The sequence below is a fragment of the Delphinus delphis genome, chromosome 9 (genome assembly GCF_949987515.2).
Source record: "Delphinus delphis chromosome 9, mDelDel1.2, whole genome shotgun sequence".
Lineage (NCBI taxonomy): Eukaryota > Metazoa > Chordata > Mammalia > Artiodactyla > Delphinidae > Delphinus > Delphinus delphis.
Window position 1 is genome coordinate 66,310,752 of NC_082691.1, and position 21,757 is coordinate 66,332,508.

General features: G+C 34.7%; 1 protein-coding gene across 4 annotated transcripts in view; it reads left to right on the forward strand.

Moving 5' to 3' along the window:
* The window catches only part of ANLN (anillin, actin binding protein), a 55,041-nt gene that overhangs the window by 17,301 nt on the left and 15,983 nt on the right, over positions 1–21,757 (forward strand). The window contains exons 5-19 of one of the 4 annotated variants that reach the window (XM_069540992.1): positions 100–207; positions 3,739–3,862; positions 7,962–8,072; positions 8,782–9,011; positions 9,714–9,859; positions 10,135–10,282; positions 10,622–10,757; positions 11,406–11,588; positions 12,561–12,687; positions 13,338–13,386; positions 13,479–13,535; positions 14,144–14,182; positions 14,419–14,440; positions 15,355–15,458; positions 16,208–16,261. In XM_069540992.1, the coding sequence (XP_069397093.1) occupies positions 100–207; positions 3,739–3,862; positions 7,962–8,072; positions 8,782–9,011; positions 9,714–9,859; positions 10,135–10,282; positions 10,622–10,757; positions 11,406–11,588; positions 12,561–12,687; positions 13,338–13,386; positions 13,479–13,535; positions 14,144–14,182; positions 14,419–14,440; positions 15,355–15,458; positions 16,208–16,261 (1,638 nt within the window). The remainder of the gene's footprint in view (positions 1–99; positions 208–3,738; positions 3,863–7,961; positions 8,073–8,781; positions 9,012–9,713; positions 9,860–10,134; positions 10,283–10,621; positions 10,758–11,405; positions 11,589–12,560; positions 12,688–13,337; positions 13,387–13,478; positions 13,536–14,143; positions 14,183–14,418; positions 14,441–15,354; positions 15,459–16,207; positions 16,262–21,757) is intronic. The other 3 variants (XM_060019944.1, XM_060019943.1, XM_060019945.1) reach the window with 3 other exon arrangements.

A 21,757-nucleotide genomic window follows, 5' to 3' on the forward strand; every position in this document is an offset into this window, starting at 1 on the left:
ATTTTTTAACCTGAAAACTGAGGACAAGGTTAGTAGAATTTGAATATTATTAAACATATTTTTGGCTCTTGTGTAAAATAGAGCTTTTGATGATTTTAGGAACGTCAAAAAGAACTAGCATGTCTTCGTGGCCGATTTGACAAGGGCAGTTTATGGAGTGCAGAAAAAGGCGAAAACTCAAGAAGCAAACAACTAGAAACCAAACAGGTAATGTAAACAAGAAATGTAAAAGTGAACTTGTTACCAAAGTAGTGCTGGGATTTAACTTGTGGTTCTGTATTGTAAAATAATTCTTAATATACTATCTTGTTCCAATTAACTATGCAGCTTTCCATTCATAAACTCCTTAAATGTTCATGCCAACTTTGCTTTTCTCTTGTGATATTTTGCCATTTAATGGAACTTTTAACCATGTTTACTGATGACCTACTTAAAATCAAATTTAAAAGGTATTCTCATCATTCAGTTGATTTCAGATTCCTTTTAACATTCTATTTAGATGCTGGTTTTCAAATGTTTCTCAGAATCTACTTTTCTCATTAATGATTATATATCTCTCTCCAAATACCATACTTTTAGACTATCTGTAATTCTTTCAGTCACCAAATACCTCCCAGATTTCTCTTTACTCATATTACTTCTGGTCAAATTTCATTGGTAAGCCTTCAACAAAATCCCTACTGTGTTAAACTATCTTTTGTTTCATCTACATGCCTACTGTGTACAAAATACTGTGTTAGGAGATATATATATATATATATATGTATATACACATTTTACTTTCAGTTTTATTGAGATATAATTGACATACAGCACTGTAAATGTTTAGTGATTTGACTTACATACATTATGAACTGATTACCACAATAAGTTTAGTGAACCTCCATCATCTCATAGATACAAAATTAAAGAAATAGAAAAAAACATATTTTCCTTGCGATGTGAACTCTTAGGATTTACTCTCATAACATACAGCAGTGTTAATTATGTAAATCAGGTTGTACATTATATCTCTAGTACTTATTCATCTCATAACTGGAAGTTTATACCTTTTGACCACTTTCATCCAATTCCCCCTTCCCCTACCCCCTCCTTTGGTAACCACAAAGATGATCATTTTTTCTATGAGTTATTTTGTTTGTTTTTGAAGTATAATTGACCTACACCACTATGTTAGTTCTTGTTGCACAGTACAGTGATTCGATGTTTCTATACATTACAAAATGATCACTACAATAAGTCTAGTTACCATCTGTCACCGTACGAAGATATTACATTATTATTGACTGTATTCCCAGTGCTGTACCTTTCATCCCTGTGATTCATTTATTTTATAGCTGGAAGTTTGTACCTCTTAATTTTCCTGTGTTAGGATGTATTTTTAAGCTAAAAATAATAGAACTATATTTAACGTGGCTACCAGTAGAAATAGAATAATACATTTATTCTTTGAGAAGGATCTATTTTATTTATTTATTTATTTTATCAGTTCCCTTGCTTAACAAATCATGTTTCTCAAGGTCCTGATCTCGACCATTTTTTTTGTCTCACTTGTCCTGGAACATCTCTTTCCCATCCTCATACCTAGCTTCAGTCAATCACAGAAATGCTGATAATGCTTGGCTATTCTGCCCTCATCTCTCTCCTGAACTCTAGTTGAGCTTTGGTTGGCTGGCAGAGCTTTCTATGCTTTGCTGGAATATCTTCCCCATGTAGTCTCTGTCTTCACTTAGGGCTTTACTCTATACTTCCTCATCTAAAACAATCTGGCAGTACCTCCTTGGCTCCTTCCTCTTGTTACTGTGTCTTCCCACCTGCTGGCCTCTAGCACATGCACACATAAGCACACACACATCCAGTGATATATTTTCTAAGTGTGTCACCAAGCTTCCTTGTCTTGTGTATTTTCCTCTGCCATTGCCTTAATCATTAACATAGCTTTGTGTGAACACCCTACTTTTAGTCTGGCTTCTCTCCAGTCCATCTAACCCACTGCTGCTAGAAAAATATTTCTAGAAGGCAGATAGGCATGTATTCCCTTGCTTAAAATCCTGGAGAGCTCCCCGTAGCTAACATCAGAAAAATGTCTAAAGTGCTTGGCTTGATATCTAGAATCATTCCGAAATCTGGCTTCTCTTCCCTGCTCCTCCACATGTGTGTTTCAGTCCTGCCATGCAGACTATTTGTAGTCTCTCAAGTGTACGCATATTTTCAGATCTCTTTGTCTTTGACTTGCTAGTCTCTCTGGATGAAATATCTCTGTGGTGAGCTCCTGCTTCATTAAGAATAGGTTAAATTTTAATTCCCTCTGGAATTTTTTACTTGGCCCTTTTCCCAGTCCCCCTCCTGCTTTTTTGGGCCCATGTCATCCTGTTTTTACCTCACTGGAATATTTATTTTCCTATAATTGTTTTAACTTTGTTTTTCACCACTGTCTATGAGAGCCTTATTCATCTCTGTCTATGTTCTCAGTGCTTGACTCACAGTAGGAGCACAGTAAATTTGTCTTTGGAAGAAGGAATGAATGGGCTAATCCTTCCTATCAGCATAGAGCAAGCTATTATCTGTGATCTTAAAACAAAAACAACTCTTTTGATCTCCTATTCCCCTCCCTTTCTTTGCCTCCTTTTCATCCAGACTCTTCCAAAAGGGTGTCTCTACTTGTATCTTCCAGTTTTTCTCTTCCCTTCTCTCTTGATCTCTCCACTCAGGCTTTCACCACTACCCGTATCAAATTCACCAGTGATCTTCAGTAATCAGTTTTCAGGTGTTTAACTTGACCTATTATTAGCAGCATTTGACATTGTGAATCACTCTCTTCTGTTTGAAGCACCTTCTTCACTTGGTTGCCGGTAGGTCATAGTCTCATGGTTTTCCTTCTACATCTCTGGAAAATAAAAAGCAACCGTTCTTAAATGATTTTTTTGTTAAATGATTCCTGATAAACCTGTGGAATCCCTCCCCAGACAGTTGCACATATACATGTAAAGAAAATTCTGAACACAGTAATGGGGAGTTCAGGGGTCTCCCCACCTCAGAACTCATCTGTGGTACCCACAGAAGGAGCAGCCAGAAGATGGGAGGGAAAAGCAGTTGAGTATGGCGTAACTGAAGTCAAGGGAAGAAAGAGCCTTTCAGAAGGGAGGAGTGGTTGGTATTGCCAAGTGTTTGTTGTCAGACGTAGACTGGACTGAGACCACTGGGTTTTGAAATAAGGTGCTTGTTGTGACTTGGCAGAGCCTTTTAATGAAGTGGTGAGGGTAGAATGCGGGTGGTAGTGGGTGAAGAGCAGGGTCCAGGAGTATAGGCAGTCCTCAGAAGTTTGGTTCTAAAGGGAAGGGAGCAAGGAGGTGGTGGCTAGAAAGGGTTGAGGAAGTGGCGTGTGGTTTTGCTTGTATTTGTTTTGTTCTTTCTGAGGAGACAATTATTTTTTCCCAATATGTGGCTTTCACCTGAATTGGTTTATCTAAAGCTGAACTCTGATGTGGATTTTCATTCTCTCTTGCCTACTGGTCTCTAAAAAAGATTTTACTTACTATTAATTACCAAGAATATGAACTAGCACCGAGGCCTTTTGTGTTCTAAACATGGCTGGACCCTTTCACATTCATTATCTGTTTTGTTCTGAGGAAGCTTATATAGAACAATGACTCTTACTTGTTTCATTTAATGACATGTAAAAAGACAAAATTTATAGTTTTGAGAGGTAAAGTTTATCTCTTCATTTGCTTTTTGCAGGAAATTCACTGTCAGAACACTCCCCTCAGAAAACAAGTTGGTCCAAATACCCCATCACTTCCAGTAACAGAAAAGGTGACAGAAAATCAGACACCAGCACAACCTTCTAGTATAGAACCTACGGGTAAGCGTTTTCTATTTCTCCTTCACTTAAAATGTAGATTTCAGTCTACCATAGTTTTGGAAATTGGATTGGAAAGCAGAAATGCTGTTTTAGTGTAAAAAGAGAGATTCATTTCTTCATTTCCACTTACCTTCTCATTTCTAGCCATGCAATATCCTTCTTCCTTAATTATCTTTCCAGAGTGAGAACGCATACACTTGATGAGAGTGTAAATTACTATAAGTATTTTTTGGAGAAAAATTCAGTAATATCTCTTGAATTGTAAAGTGTGTGTGCTCTGCAAGTGTTTCTGTAAGTTGAATTCTTAGAACTAGTGTGCACAGGTGTATGTACAAATATATTAATTGTAGCACCATTTGTAAGAGTAATAAGATTTAAATGACCTAAATGCAGATCAGTAGAAGACTGTAAATAAATTGTGCTAAATCCATGTAATCAAGTATTATGTAGCTGCTTAAAATGAATAAGGTAGCTTTGTATGTAATGGCATTTAATATATCATAGGCAGTTAAATTAAAAAAAACAGTAGTGGTAAAAAAACATATTACTGAAATTCGCCATCATAACAATTTTTTTTTTTTTTGCGGTACGCGAGCCTCTCACTGTTGCGGCCTCTCCCGTTGCGGAGCACAGGCTCTGGACACACAGGCTCAGCGGCAATGGCTCACGGGCCTAGCCGCTCCGCGGCACATGGGATCTTCTGGACCGGGGCACGAACCCGCGTCCCCTGCATCGGCAGGCGTACCCTCAACCACTGTGCCACCAGGGAAGCCCCATCTTAACAATTTTTAAGTGTACAGTTCTGTAGTGTTAAGTATATTCACACTGTTGAGGAACAGATCTCTGGAACTTTCATTTGGCAAAACTGAAACTCTATACCCATTAAACAACAACTCCCCTTTTCCCTCTCCTGAGCCTCTGGTCACCAGCATTCTACATTCTGTTTCTATGAATTTGACTACCTCATATAGATTAGATACCTCATATAAGTGCGATAATATAGTATTTGTCTTTTTGTGTCTAGCATATTTAATTTAGCATAACGTCCCAGGTTTCATCCATGTTGACATGTCACATGTCAAATGTGTGACAGGACTGCCTTCCTTTTTAAGACTGAATAATATTTTATTGTGTAGATATACCATATTTTGTTTATCCATTATCCATTGATGGACATGTGGGTTGCTTCCACCTCTTGGCCATTGTGGATAGTGCTGTTATGAACATGGGTATGCAAATATCTCTTCGAGACCCTGCTTTCAATTCTTTTGGCTGTATACCCAGAAGTGGGATTGCTTGATCATGCAGTAGTTCTATTTTTAATATTTTGAGGAACTATTATGCTGGTTTCCATAGTGGTCACACTATTTACAGTCTCACCAATAGTGCACAAGCATTCTAATTTCTCCACACCCTCATCAACACTTGTTATTTTTTGTTTTCTTGACAGTAGCTATCCTCATAGGTGTGAGTTATTAGCTCATTGTGATTTTGATTTGCATTTCTCCTGTGATTGGAAATGTTGAGCAGCTTTTTGCATGCTTGTTGGCCATTTGTATATCATCTTTGGAGAAGCATCTGTCCATGTCCTTTGCCCATTTTTAAATCAGGTTGATTTTTTGTTATTGAGTTGTAGGAGTTCTTATATTCTGAATATTAACCCCTTGTCAAATACATGATTTGCAAATATTTTCTCACATTCAGTAGGTTGATACACAAAACTTTTTTTTTTAAATTGAGGTGTAGTTGGTTGACAATATTATATTAGTTTTAGGTGTACAACATAATGATTAAACATTTTTATAGATTATACTCCATTTTAGTTATCATAAAATATTTTCCATGTGCTGGACAGTATATCCTTGAAACTTACTAATTTTATACATAGTGGTTTGTACCTCTTAATCCCCTACTCCTACCTTGCCCCTGCTCCCAGAAAAGTTTTTAAGTTTGATATAGTCCCATTTGTCTGTTTTTGCTTTTGTTGCCTGCTTTGTGTTATACCCAGGAAATCATCACCAAATCCAATGTCATGAAGCTTTCTTTCTCTCTATGTTTTCTTCTGGGAGTTTTATAGTTTTGAGTCTTACATTATGTCTTTAATCCATTTTGAGTTGATTTTTGGATATGGCATCAGATAAAGGTCCAACTTAATTCTTTGCATGTAAATATCCAGTTTTCCCAACATCATTTGCCCTTTCCCCATTGAATTATCTTGGCAGCCTTGTTAAAGATCATTTGACCATATATGTGAAGTTTTATTTCTGGGCTCTCTCTTCTTTTCCATTGGTCTATATGTCTATCTTTATGCTAGTATCATACTATATTGATTATTATAGCTTTGTAATATGTTTTGAAATCAGGAAATGTCAGTCTTCTAACTTTGTTCTCTTTCAAAATTGTTTTGGATATTCAGGGTCTCTTGAAGTTCCATATGAATTTTAGGACAGACTTTCTATTTCTCCAAAAAGTGCTGTTGGGATTTTGATAAGAATTGCATTGAATCTGTAGATTGCTTTGGGTAGTATTGACATCTTAACAATATTAAGTCTTCCAGTCCATGAACATGGGATGTCTTTCCATCTATTTGTGTGTTTTTTAATGTCTTTCAGCAATATTTTGTACTTTTCAGTATACAAGTCTATCACCTCCTTGGTTAGGTTTATTCCTAAGTATTTTATTCTGTTTGATGCTATTGTAAATGGAATTGTTTTCTTAATTTGCTCTTCAGATTGTTCATTGTTAGTATATAGAAATGCAACTGGTTTTTTTGTGTTGATTTTGTATTCTGCATCTTTGCTGAATTTGTATATTATTCTAACAGTTTTTTTGTGTGTGGAATCTTTAGAGTTTTCTGTATATAAGATCATGTTATCTGTGAACAGAGATAATTTTACTTCTTTTAAAATTTGGATTCTTTTAATTTCTTTTTCTTGCCTATTGCTCTAACTAGGACTTTTAAAAAGCTATGTTGACTAGAAATGGTGAGAGTGGGCTTATCTCTAGCTTGTCTTGTTCCTGATCTTAGAGGAAAAGCTTTCAATCTTTTACCATTAAGTATAATGTTAGCTGTGGGCTTCTCATATATGGTCTTTATTATGTTGAAGTAGTGTTTTGCTAGTTAAGTGTTTTTGTTGACACTTTTTAAAAAGCGAAAAACAAAATGCAGAACAGCATGTATAATATGATCACACTATTTACAATAGCCAAGACATGGAAGCAACCTAAGTGTCCATCAACAGATGAATGGATGAAGAAGATGCGGCACATATATACAATGGAATATTACTCAGCCATAAAAAGAAATGAAATTGAGTTATTTGTAGTGAGGTGGATGGACCTAGAGTCTGTCATACAGAGCGAAGTAAGTCAGAAAGAGAAAAACAAATACCATATGCTAACACATATATATGGAATCTAAAAAAGAAAAAAAAATGGTTCTGATGAACCTAGGGGCAGGACAGGAATAAAGATGCAGATGTAGAGAATGGACTTGAGGACACGGGGAGGGTGAAGGGTAAGCTGGGACAAAGTGAGAGAGTGGCATTGACATATATACACTACCAAATGTAAAATAGATAGCTAGTGGGAAGCAGTGCAATAGCATAAGGAGATCAGCTTGGTGCTTTGTGACCACCTAGACGGGTGGGATAGGGAGGGTTGGAGGGAGACGCCAGAAGGAGAGGATATGGGGATGTATGTATACATATAGCTGATTCACTTTGTTATACAGCAGAAACTAACAAAACATTGTAAAGCAATTATACTCCAACAAAGATGTTTAAAAAATAAAATAAAATAAGATAAAATAATGGGAAAATTTTTAAAAGGGATATATACATATGTATACATAGGGGGAAAACTGGAAGAACAAACAATAACCTGGTAATATTAGTGTCCCCTTTCTCTTCTAGGGAAGAAGAGAGAGATGGGAAAGTTAAGAGAAGACAGGTGCTTTGGGGGATTCTCTACTTTATGCATTTCTGGATTTGAAATGCATAGCTTTATAATCAGAAAACAAGATATGTAAGATTCCTTAATTGAAAAACTCTAAGTTTTTATATATATATTCATATGGTTTTTCCTTAAATTTTTTTAGGTTTTACTGAATGTGAAATGACGAAGTCTAGCCCTTTGAAAATAACATTGTTTTTAGAAGAGGAAAAGTCCTTAAAAGTAACATCAGACCCAAAGGTTGAACAGCTGACTGGTTGGTTTTTGTTGTTTTCATTCCTTGTCTCTTATTAACTCTGGACACGCTAGAATTAGTATTCTCATATTCAAATATGCAGTGTTCTATATTTCAAAATATGATTTTATAATATTCTTTTTTTTTCCCCACTCGGAAATACTCTAGCTTTCACGAAGTACAGTACTGTGAACAGTTATCTTTAGGTCCCAGGCTCCTGTGAAAATCTGATTAAGGCTATCACTCACTTTCAAAGGGAAAGGAAATGTGCTGCCCTTCCACACTCTGCATGTATGGTTAGAGGAATCAGTGGCCCTTGAAGTTTATTTGTGACCCCTGCCCTAAGTGATGTTAATATTTTCCTATTATTGACTGCAATGTGAAAGGGCAGTTCCCAACAATAGAAAAAGAATTATTTGAAAAAATATTTTTTGTAAATCTGAAGCTTTTGGCTATTATCTTGCAGTCTGGGTTTTTAATATTCTTTCTTAAACCCAAAGAATTGAATCAGCTTTTGATAGTTCCCACCTTTATTACTTAGAAAATGTTATTGGAACTTTATATTAGTAGTATTCTATTTCTTTTTGTTTTGTTTGTTTAGGAGGTACTTTTTCATAGGCCTTTTTCTTCCTGTTTATTGAGTAAGCATATGAATGTTAGGTCTTCTCTGTTATCCGTTTAATTCTTAAAGGTCTGAATCACAGTATTTACCTGTTGGAATATTTTTCAGAGGTGGTACGTGAAATTGAGATGAGTGTGGATGATGATATCAACAGTTCAAAAGTAATTAATGACATCTTCAGTGATGTCCTAGAGGAAGGTGAACTAGATGTGGAAAAGAGCCAGGAGGAGATGGATAATGCAGATGCAGAAAGCAGCGAACAGGAAGATGCACTGAATATCTCCTCAATGTCTTTACTTGCTCCATTAGCACAGACAGTTGGTGTGGTAAGTCCAGAGGTAAGAAAGGACTAAATGTAAACAGGCCCAGCACATAAAGAAACTAAGTAGAATTGGGGTCCCTTTTTGTTTTAGTTGGTGCATGGGGATTTGGCACTCAGTAGCCAGGGGTATTTTGCAAACCTGATGTTAATTCTCTTAAAAGAGAGCTTAAAACTCTTCAGTGGTTTCTTTTTGCCCTTAGATGAAATCCAAACTGTAACATGGCTTAAAAGGCCAGACATTTGGGCTCAAATCCTGGCTCTGCCATTAAGCGATGTTTATGGGCCAGGTTATTTAACCTCTTTGCCACAGTTAAATGTTAAATTAGGTTAAAAATAGTACCTACATCATGGGGATGAAGTGCATATTAGGTCATATTAGTATATTAGTATTTAGCACCAGATAGATAACTAACATTTATTGAGAGCTAACTCTACTGTTATAAGCTATCACCCTAAATTGAATAGCTGCACCTTTTTTTGGAGATTGATTCAATTAGAAATATTTTTTAAAAAGAGTTACAAGTGTAGGCTTCAGCTGTCTTTGAACTTTTATTCGTATACATTTTAGGAACTTATTTAAGTTTGCCTTGTTTTTATGATGAATCGGTCAACTTATTGGATGTTTATTTTCTAGTAATAAAGTCATTCAATTCCTCAGGTTTCTCATTTAGAATCAATGTCATCCATAAAATCTAATATCTGATGTGCCTTCCTGCAGAATTTAGTTTCTTCGCCTAGCTGGGAATTGAAAGACACCAGCATAAGTGATGAAAGTCCAAAGCCAGGAAAATTCCAAAGAACCCGTGTCCCTCGAGCTGAGTCTGGTGATAGTATAGGTCATGAAGGTCATGATCTTCCTTACAGGTGAGAACATCTTAGAAGACATTCACTCACTAAGGGTCATGGTTTAGATTGACATAACAAGTTTTGTTATTTATAATTATAGTGTTATTAGTATTAATCTTTATAAAACTTTGAAATAGCTTTGGGAAGACTCTCTTTCACCCAATGGCATTTTCCATTCTAGTGAAGTGTTCTACTGATATGTTGCAATATCAATATTCTGCTGATATGTTCAACAAAGGATAGTGCTTAGTGTGTTGCTGGATTTCTAATAGAGTATAACTTATTTCCTGAAGCATTGATGCATATAGATCTCAAAGAGTCAAAGAAACAGACCGTCCTTCAATAAAGCAGGTGATTGTTCGGAAGGAAGATGTTACTTCAAAATTGAATGAAAAAAAGAATGGCTTTCCTTGTCAGGTTAACATCAAACAGAAAATGCAGGTATGTACTGTGGAAAGGGGATTTGGAAGGTTGACAGCGTGAGATGGTGAGCTCCTTGAGGACAAGAGCCCAGCCTTATTCATCTCTGTATCCTGAGTGACTAGGACAGTGTGTGACATGTAGGAGCTCAGGAGCTTACTCCTGAATTCAGTTTGAGAAAAGTCCTCTTTTTTTGGTGCATAGTCTAGAAACTTGAACAATGAAACTGTAACATTTTGACTTCCCTCTCTGGAGATTTTGGAAATTACCCAATTGGATAAATTATAATTAAAGTTTAAATAAAGTGAAAATGGTGATTAAAAATGTGAGTTTTTCTCCTCCTTTCATTGGTTTCACTAGGAGCTCAATAATGAAATAAATTTGCAGCAGACAGTGATCTATCAGGCTAGCCAGGCTCTTAACTGTTGTGTTGATGAAGACCATGGAAAAGGGTCACTGGAAGAAGCTGAAGCAGAAAGACTTCTTCTAATTGCAAGTATGTGTGATACACCTGAAACAATTCCAACACAATTTCAAACCAGGAAAAACTCATTTTGTCTAGTATACTCAGAAATTTCTAATTTTAGAGAAAGGGCTTTTTTGATAATCTGTTTCAGCTGATCTATTTTTTGTTTCTTACAAGGTTTGGGAAAACACTACATGTAAAATAAGGTGTAGTTTGCATGAAAAGGTGAAAGAACCTGGAATGCATTTGAAGAAATGAAGTGTAAAGAGTATGCTAAGAATGAATACATGAACTCACACACATACGTACTCTTTATGCACATACACATACATGCTCTGTCTCTGTACCTGTCTATATATATATAGCTAAAAATAAGTACGTGAATTTTGTTGTGTGTATGTGTGGTGATGGATGACAGGGCATGTTAGGGTGGAGAGATTAACCATGCAAGAAAACTGACCAAAAGTTGAAGTATTAAATTACAAGGATTTTGTGAACAGATTGAGCAATCTAGGTTTACCTAACTACCTACCATCTATTTATATGAAGGAAGAGTTACTGATTTTGTCTTTGGTGTTGTATACAGTTGTCACATGAGTGCATTTTCTTGAATTGGTTTAATTTAGAAACAATTGCAGTTTTAATATTTGAAATATTAACTTGAATATTTCTACATAGCTGAGAAGAGAACACTTTTGATTGATGAGTTGAATAAGTTGAAGAATGAAGGGCCTCAGAGGAAGAATAATGCTGGTCCCATATCCCAAAGTGAATTTGTCCCTTCCAAAGGATCAATTACTTTGTCAGAAATCCGCTTGCCTCTAAAAGCAGATTTTGTCTGCAGTACAGTTCAGAAACCAGGTATGGTAATTTTTATTTACTCACTTCTAGATCATATGTTAAATTATGAATTTCACCTAGATTGGAATTGTGCAAATGGGAACAAGTAGAGCATGCATGAAGACACAAGGCTTGTATCTCGGGCCTTTAGTTCCTTTTATGTAGATGGGTGTATAAAAATAACCAAGAAAATTTCATATATGTTCTTACTGATCCATGCAATAACAGACATAGGTCTAACTGAAAGTTAGGCTTGTTAAACATAATATTGAACATAAAATAAATTACTAAGATGAGTTGTTCTGATAAAACAGACCATTTGACTTGCATTAATTTTATTGTGGAAAGTATTGGGCATCTAAAAGAACTTATTTTACTTACTCTATTCTATTTAAAATTCACTCTGTCGTGTAAATTTGTTCTTTGAATCCTGAATTACTGGTTGTGGGAGTGAAGAGCATCATAGTGTAGATACTTCTATTCAAATTTTATTCCCTTTATTCCTCTAGAATGAATAAATAAACTTTTCTAAGCTATGTATTCTACTTAAAATCATATTTAAACGAAGTGGGTAAAGGAGGTTATGGCACCAGTATCTGAAAAATAGGGCAGGATGGTAACTTTCACAGAAATATAGTATTTTAATCTCAGTTTTGAAATAACAAGCCAGAATTTACCCTTTTGAGATGTATACTATTAGCTAAAGAATTTCGGGTCAATAGGTAAAATTTGAAGTCAGCAGAAACTGAGTAATGTGTAGCGAAGTTATTTCAATTCACTTAAAATGAAGAGACTTGATGATGCTGTTCCAGGAACATGTCTGTCTGCTTATGTCATGTCTTTTTGTGTCTGAAAAGTTGACTTTAGAAAATTTGAAATGAATTTTATGTAAATCAGTTGCAGTATTACTTTATTCATTTGGTCTTCCAGAATGCTAATTAGCTAAATCTGATTTTGCTTGTGCTTATTAGGTAATGTGATTATTTCTTACAGATGCAGCAAATTACTATTTCTTAATTATACTAAAAGCAGGAGCTGAAAATATGGTAGCCACACCATTAGCAAGTACCTCAAATTCTCTTAATGGCGATGCTCTAACATTCACTACTACATTTACTTTGTAAGTAAATTAGGCTTTTGATGGTTCAAACATACTTTTCTTTTTTAATAGAGTTAATACAGTCTAAGCATCCAGGTAGAATTTATAATCTTTGAAATGCAGTATGCGTATTGTTTTTGTATGGACAAATAACTCATTTTTCAATTTGTTGGTTTAACTCTTTTATGTTTCCGATCTTTTCTTCCATTGAGTAGCATGTTTCTTCCACGTGACTGTAGGTATTTGATGTTTTGAAGTGTTTTAACATATATATTTACTACACACACACACACACACACACACACACATGCAAAATCTGGACCACAATTTTTTAATATATACTTTAAATCTCTTAATGTACTTAACATTAAGTCTCAGTGAAAGACATTTATATTTAGTGTCAGAGATTTATTTTGAAACTAGAGTCAAAATCTAGTTTGGAAGAAAAACTACTTTTATTATTTAAGATCTTGAGTTGTAAAATGCTGAAGAAAATGTTTGACCTGTATTATAGGAAAAAATAGACTGTTCTTACCAGTTTTTATATTCTTTAATAGTTTGTAACTATTGTCTTTAGTTTTAAAACACAGTGAATTCCTTTACTCTCAGCCTTGTAACAGTATTTGTGGCATAATTTTTAATGGCATAATTTGATATTTTTATTTTTCCAGGCGGGATGTGTCAAATGACTTTGAAATAAATATTGAAGTTTACAGCTTGGTAAGCAGTTAAAGCTTTCTAAAGTAACTAATAGTGTATTTTTCTTAAAGACATCAGATTTTAAGTTACTTATGCTTTGGATTTGTGTGTAGGTACAAACGAAAGATCCCTCAGGCCCTGATAAGAAGAAAAAAGCATACAAGTCAAAGGTGAGAATGAAAGAAACCCAGTAGAAATATAATCAGAAATAGGAAATATAATGTCTGTTTACAATTATGTATAATTTTTAATAATTATCAAGCTTTTGGGTCATTTTTATGCCTTAAATTTCTAGTTACTGCACATAATAAGTATAGGTATGAATACTGAGAGTAAACTTGCAGTGAGTGACCATGACCCTAAGTATAAGCTACCGCTATTACTCAGGCTAGACAATTCTGTTTTCTCCATATCTGCTTGACAACTATTATTATCTCTTTAAACTTTTCTCAGGCCTTTCCTCTGAACTCTTGTCTTACTAGCTCCTCTAAACCAGACTTAAGAATGATGTGGTCACTGTAGGCATGAGGAATAGAAACAGCTTTGTTTCTGTCCTTCCTAGCCTTTGCTCTTTTGTTCTTTGTCTAAATCATCATTTAAAAGAATTTTATTTAGCTTTAACAAAAAAGGAATAACAGTGTGGGTAAAGCCGGAATAAAAGACTCAAGTATAACGTATTGATATTTAAGAGTTATTTTCTGTGTGGGAGAATCTCAAGTTTGGTTGGTTTTAATCATAATGTTTAATAGGAAATATACTAAGTTATCTTTTCTTCCAGGCTATTACTCCTAAGCGACTTCTCACATCTGTAACCACAGTAAGTAGAATTTTTTGGAAGTTGAAGTTCCTTGAGAAATCTTCATCTTACACATATGATTGGAAATTGGTTAACCATTTCTAAACCCTAAGTGCTTTGGGAATCTTTAAAATATCCTAAAAGGAAAAAAATAATGTTTTCTGAAATATAGTCCTTGTAGTGTTTGTACTTAATATTTAAATCTTTGTATCAAATAAAGAAAATAACTTATGTCCTTCTTCACACCTTTTTTTTAGAAAAGCACCCTTCCTTCTTCAGGTGAGTGAATCTTGAACTATTTGAAACGTTAGGATATAAGCAATCGCATACTTATACATATAGCCGTCTTGATTTATGAGTGTTTACCTTACTCTCCTTTGAATATTTTCTGTATGGTAGTAACATATAAGATTACTGGCGAGAATAACCTGCTGTCTGAAACCACCACGGGCCACCAAACAGCACATTGCTCAGGCTCTAGCAGGCAGTAGACATAGGATACCTAGTCACTTGACAACTGCAGCAGGTAGCATTACTCTTCACCCTATCTTCTCTTGTTCTGTAGATTTGTTTTGTGCTATCCACACTGAGGAGTTCACCTGTTTTAACTTTACTGATCATGACTGGCATCGCATCATGTCAGAAAAGCATCTTTCTAGTTCACTGGAAACTGGAGTGCCAGTAGGCCAGGGAAGACTTTTCCAGAGTGGCGTTAGGCCTAAATTTTCCAAAGGGGATTAGGACTGAGCTGGTTTCACTCACCTTTGGACTTTTGGTCTCTGTTTCTTGGCACAAGAGAATAACTAAGAAGAACCGTGCAGATAAAGTCCTGCTGCTCATTATGTCATCCTAGACTACAGCAGTGAAGGTTTTCATATCTCTCATAGGAAGATTGCTTTTTATGCACACGTTTTTAGGTTCTATATCTTTAAAAACACATCTGTCTCAAATGTTAAGATGTGCCTGTACCTCACTTACATTAAATATAAATACTTAACAGTTTTCTTTCATTAGGAAATGTGTTGATGTTTTATTCCCCCCACCCTGCCCCACCTCCATATTTAGAGATGGAGGAAAATGAAGCAGTTTTTTCTGTGGCAGTTTAATTTCATTCTGTTAGAGTGGGGTGAGGAATTGTTATTTATACTTAACCAAAGTCACTCTGAACTAAACTTCATTTCCTTTTTCTTTAGTTATGGCCAGTCTTAATGCTGTGCGTACCAGCAACTTTGCCCTTGTTGGATCTTACATGCTGTCATTATCTTCAGTAGGAAACACAAAATTTGCTCTGGACAAGGTAATCCAAATTTATTTATTTATTTATAGAAAAATTAGGCCCATGAAAATGTCCCATTACTTTCAAGTATTTGAAATCTTTGGCTGAATATGTATGTTCTCAGAATTGTACATTTTAATTAGACATGGGTTTAGCTGCATGATATGTTTTTTGATGTTGGAAGTATTTCTCCCCTGTATCTTAATAGTTAAGTCTTCAAAGCAGCATATATTGGTTTATTCTAAGTGTCAATTCTGACTAAGAAAGTATTGCTTCTTGCATATAGATGTTAAGCTTACAGTTTTAAACATAGTTTCTTGCCCATTTGAAACCAATATTTTGAAATGACTAACATTTTTTGGATTTAGTTTTGACAAGATAGGGAAAGATAGATTAATTTCTTGGAAAAGTACTCATGAATCTAAGGGATTTCCTTCCCGTACTTTCCAAGTTTAAGACTTCATAGTTCAGATCTGTGTAGTGTCACTACCATATTGAGTGCTTTTTCACCACACTGGAAAGACTAAATATTTAATAGCTAACGAGACCATTTTAAGTAGTAAGAGAAGTAGAGGCAAACTTTAGTCCTAGTGTCGGCTTCTGCTGTATAATACAGACTATTTAAAAATATTATAAGAGATTTCTGTAGTTAGAATATAACGATGTTTAAAAAAATTCATGTAACTTTTAATTTAGTAATTCAACTAGTTTAACAAATTGAGTGATTCTGGGTCTTTTTTTCTCTTTGTCTTTTATTTTGTTTGTTTTAGATAAATTATGATGTTAAAGAGCGAGAGCTACTGGGCTATATGTTCCAGGAAAAGGTTGCCATATTTTCTTTGCTTGAAACTAATGAGCTTAAAAATTAGTCCTTAATTTTTGGCCCTTATGTATTTGTTTTACTAACCACTCTCATGTCTTCTTGGTTATTTTGAATAATTAAGGACATTATGTAAATTATTCTTTCTTTAGATCCTTGTAGATGGGCATCTTTTTCTTTAGTCTCATAATTCTTTAAAGCTTTCTTAAAAGTTCTCTAGTTTTTTTCATGCCTGTTTGGTATTTGGGCTTTTATATTCTTTTTTCATGTTATAATTCTTTAAGATTCTATCGTCACTTCAGCATTGATTTTTCCGGGTACCAAATGCCAAATTAATAACTATGTCTAAAACTAAAATTTATTCAGTATTGTTGACCTCCTCTTTATTGAAAGAACTATTGGTAATGTTTTAAGTAAAAGTAGACAACTTCTGTGGTCTTAATTGGCTAATAGGTGTGTTGCTATGTAGTTGATGCTCTGTTTATTAATTTTAAAATTAAAATTCATTTAATGCTAAAATTATACTAAATATATTCATATATTATAGAAATTTTTTTTAGGATTTTTAATATCTTTGTGAAGATCAATCACAAGCATCTTGTGGGTGTATAGATATGCTAACTTGCAAAAGGCTGGATAGTACTTTTTGTTTTATTTTAAATTCTTTTTTTTCTTTTTTAATTTTTCTTTTTGGCTGCCTTGTGTCTTCGTTGCTGCACGCAGGCTTTACCTAGTTGCAGCGAGTGGTGGCTACTCTTCGTTGTGGTGCATGGGCTTCTCGTGGTGGCTTCTCTTGTTGCGGAGCATGGGCTCTAGGCATGCAGGATTCAGTAGTTGCAGGGTGTGGGCTCAGTAGTTGTGGCTCGCGGGCTCTAGAGCACAGGCTCAGTAGTTGTGGCGCGTGGGCTTAGTTGCTCCGCGGCATGTGGGATCTTCCCAGACCGGGGATCGAACCCGTGTCCCCTGCATTGAGAGGTGGATTCTTAACCACTGCACCACCAGAGAAGTCGTATTTTAAATTCTTAAAACAACATTTGCAAATTAGGTAAACATAAGGACTGGAGTTCTGTGAACTGTATTCCTTACTCGGTGTTGTCCCATAGCCAATTTCTATATATGTAAGAGATTTCATGAATCTCTAAAATGAAAGAGATTTCAATGACATATGTTAAATATAGACTGATTGTTCTTTAAAAATTTTTTTCACTGCCATTTTAATTTAAAACGTCACACAAATTAAAAATAAATTACTTGTCCATTCTCTTAAAAAATTTTTTGAAATTATAACTTAAATATCCAGCCACCCAATCTGAGTGTAAAATCAAATCAGTTTAATGGTTGTGTCCAATACTGTAAAGTCTCTTCCTGAGTCAAATACAATATAATTTAGATGAAAAATTTGTCATAGATGTGCTTTTTTGAGTGGCGGGGGGAGCAAGTATTTGTTCTAATACCTTGTGGTTATGTAGGAGAATATTTAAGATAGTTAAGTTTAGATGTTCTTTAAATTGGTGGGAAAAATGGAAGACCTTGTATATTCACATAATAATCCCATTTGATTAAATTTGAGAGAGTAAACAAGTCTCCCATATCCTACCAGAGACCATCAGTGCAAGGGAACGTTTGCTTATTTTACTGGTGTCTTGACCAATAAAGATAAGTCACGGGGTTATCTCTGAGACCCCTTCAGAATGAGATTTCTGTTGAGGTTAACCCAGTGTTTGCTCTATAAATTTAGGATACCACTAATAACGGATTGCTTTCTTATTTGAGCTTATAGATATCGGATGTAAAGTCTGACGTCCTGGAATTTAAATTATGAATTTCAATGAGTCACACTCTCAAATCCTTTCTTTGAATAGAGAATCCAAAATAATCATAGGTTTTACTATACTTTTATGGATAAAGGGAGAAGCATATCCCACAACTCATCTTCTGACTTAAAGAAATGTCATAGATATTTATACCTTCCAGGAAATAGAGATGTCAATTTAAATAGTATTAGGGCAAACACCTGTGAGGTAAAACAAATGATTAGCACTGTAGAATTTTGAGGTTGTAGGAAGAGTGATTAGGTGTTCTGGTGTGTCCAAAGCTATCCTGGTTTATGCCTGTTGGTCTGGTTTAATTATTAACAGGTATAATTATTCTCGCTCAGAAATATCCTGACGTATAAAAAATTATAGTCACCCTGATTACAGGGTACATTTTACACCTCTTAACGATAATCTTTGAGGTGTTGATAATCTTAAAAGACCATTTTGTTAAACAGAAAACAGAATAGGATCATACATTTTCGCACGTCTCCACACTTGACAGGGTGTAGTAACATTGACTCTTCTGTGAATATTCTCAGTTCACTTCAGGACAAGCTTCTAACCAAGAATATTGTCTACTTTTCACAGCTGTAGAGTAAGAGGGAACATTTTCTTCTCATCTTTCTGAGATTCTTCTTACCAGGAGCGTTCTCTGGGCTAAATAGTAGAATTCTATCAATTAGCATTGAGAGGCTAAGGAACTTAACATTGACAATATAGAAAAGAAAACGGCAAGGGAATTTATAACAAATATAATAATGAGGCGTATGATGTTTTGACTCTACATTATAGATGGCTTTGAAATTCAGAAAGTTGAAGGTTTATTTTATGGAGTTAGTCTCTTGAAATCCATACTTTTTGGCCAAGAATCCCCCCTTTAACTTATCTTTATTAGGTTGGAGGACTAAATTTTTGGAAACTAATCTTACAGTAAAAACTTTCTAATTTAGACTGAACTAAGATTATTCCAACAGGGTGTCATTCTTCTTCACTGGGCAGCAGGAATGACAGACTAAAGCATCCCCCTTTCTATCTTGACCCAGAAGTCAATATGACTTTAAATATTTGGATGTTACCATTTTACTCTAATGATACAACTTCTCCAATTGAATTTTTCTTATATTTGTAATCTTTAATTCACATCAGAATCATTTTAAATTATCACATGTACTTAAGCAGCTTTTATAATTTAAAAGATACTTTTGACATGCGGTCTCTTCATTATTAATAGACTGTTAAGAATGATTTGTTTAAAAATATTTCTTATGTGAATATTTTCATGCTAGACAGAAAGCATGATTTTATTGGGAAGAAAATATCAGTCCCTCAAACTTCCAACTAGTAAGAGCAACATAGTCTCAATTTTTAGGCACTTAGTTTTTGTTCTGTCAACTTATGCTTCATGTATTTTAAAGCTATGCTATTAGGTGCATAAATATTTAAGATTATTATATCTTCTTGATGAATTGTTAACAATTTCTCTCTGGTAGTCATCTTTATCTTAAGGTCTACTTTGTCTGTTATTAATAGAGTCACATCAGCTTTCTTATGATTAATGTTGGTATGGTATATCTTTTTCCATTCTTTTTTTTTCCCCCCTGGCCGTGCCATGTAGCATGCGGGCTCTTAGTTCCCTGACCAGGGATCCCATGCCCCCTGCAGTGGAAGCGCACAGCCCTAACCACTGGACTGCCAGGGAATTTTCTCTTTTTCCATTCTTTATTCTCAACCTGTCCATATATGTCAAATTAGTGTATCAGAAGCATATTTTATGGTCATATTTTGTTAGTTTAACAATTTTTTGTCTTTTCATTAGAGTGTTTAGTACATTTATATTTAATGCAATACTAATATGGTTGGGTTTAGTCTATCACAAAGCAAGCATACTTGTAGCCTACAGGCAAATCTGGCTCTTGGCCTGTTTGTTTTTTTTAAGTTACTTTTGTCACAATTAATGAACTGATATTGATATATTAGTAACAAAAGTTCAGCAGCCTGTTTTTGTAACTAAAGTTTTTGACACAATCATGACCATTTATGTATTGTCTGTGGCTGCTTTCATGCTACAATGGCAGATTGAATAGTTGTGACAGAGACTGTATGGTCTGCAAAGTCTAAAATATTAATTGTCTGGGCCATTACACGAAAAGTTAACAGACCCTGGTCCTACTATTTTGTTCTTTATTTTTTATTTGTCTCATCTGTTCTTTGTCATTTGTTTTTCCTTCCTTGACTACTTCTAATTGAGTATGTTGGTAATCATTTTTATCTTTTCTGTTGGCTTTTTAGCTATACCTCCCTGTATTCTTTTTCAGTTATTGCTAAGGATTACAATATGCATCCTTAGCCTATTACTATTACTACAGTCTATATTGAAACACAATTATTCCTCTTCATGTACCTTATAACAGTTAGAACCTTGCAACAGTATAATTCTATTTGCCCACCCCATTATGTTTTAATTCTACCCTTATTATAAACCCCAATGCACTGTTATTTTTTAATCAATTTTAAAAGAAATTTTAAAAATATATTTTAAAGAATTGTCATTTATACTTATTGGTTCTTATGTTCTTCATTCCATCTTGTAGAGCTAGGCTTCCATCTAGGATTATTGCCTTCTCAGGAAGAAGTTTTTTTTTGTTTGTTTTTTAATTTTTTGTAATATACTTCTGCTGGAAATGAATTCTCTAACTTTTGTTTATCCAAAGATGTCTCTCTTTACATTGTCTTAATTTCTGAAGGATATTCTTCTTGGATATAGACTGCTAGGTTGGCAGGTTTTTTCTTTCAGCCACCCCTTTAAAGATGACATTTTATTGTTTTCTGGCTTTGATTGTTTCTGATAAGAAGTCAGCCATCATTCTTATCTTTTCTGCTTTTATTTTTATTTTTTTATATTGTCGGCCTCGCTGCTCGGCTTGCAGGATCTTAGTTTCCTGATCAGGGATCAAACCCGGGCCCCCAGCAGTGAAAGTGCCAAGTCCTAACCACTGGACCGCTGGGGAATTCCCCTTTTCTGCTGTTAATATTTTTAAGTATTTTGATTTGTGACAGTTTGACCCTAATCTGCCTAGGTGTGGTTTTCTTTGTCATACTGGGTTATTTCTTTATCATACTAAGTTTCAATGACCTTTACGGAGCTGTAGTTCATGTGTTTCATATGTTTTGGCAAATTCTCAGCCATTATCTTGTCAAGTATTTCTTTTGCACTGTTTTCTTTTCTTTCTAGGACTCCAGTTAAATGTATGTTGGACTCTTGACTATGTTCCTACAGGTCTATGGCACTCTTTTTGTTTTTAATTTTCCTTTGTGTTTCATTTTGGATCATTTCTATTTACCAGTCTTTGAGTTCATCTATCTTTTTTTCTAATGTACTCCAGTTTCCTGTAAAGCCCATCCAATGAATCAATTTCAACTTTTTTTGTTGTTGTAAAATTTCTATTTGGATCTTTTTTAGAGCTTCTATTTCTCTGTCGAAATTCTCCCTCTTCTCACCCATTTTTGTCCATGTTTTCCTCTAAATTCTTTAACAAATTATAAATGTCTCTGTCTTGTAATTCTAACATCTAGATCATCTGTGGATCTGCTATTGATAGGGTTTGTTTTGTTTTCTTTTGATTAAAGGCCACCTTTTCCTCCTTTTTCATGTCTTGTAAAACTTTTAAACCGTAGGCTAGATG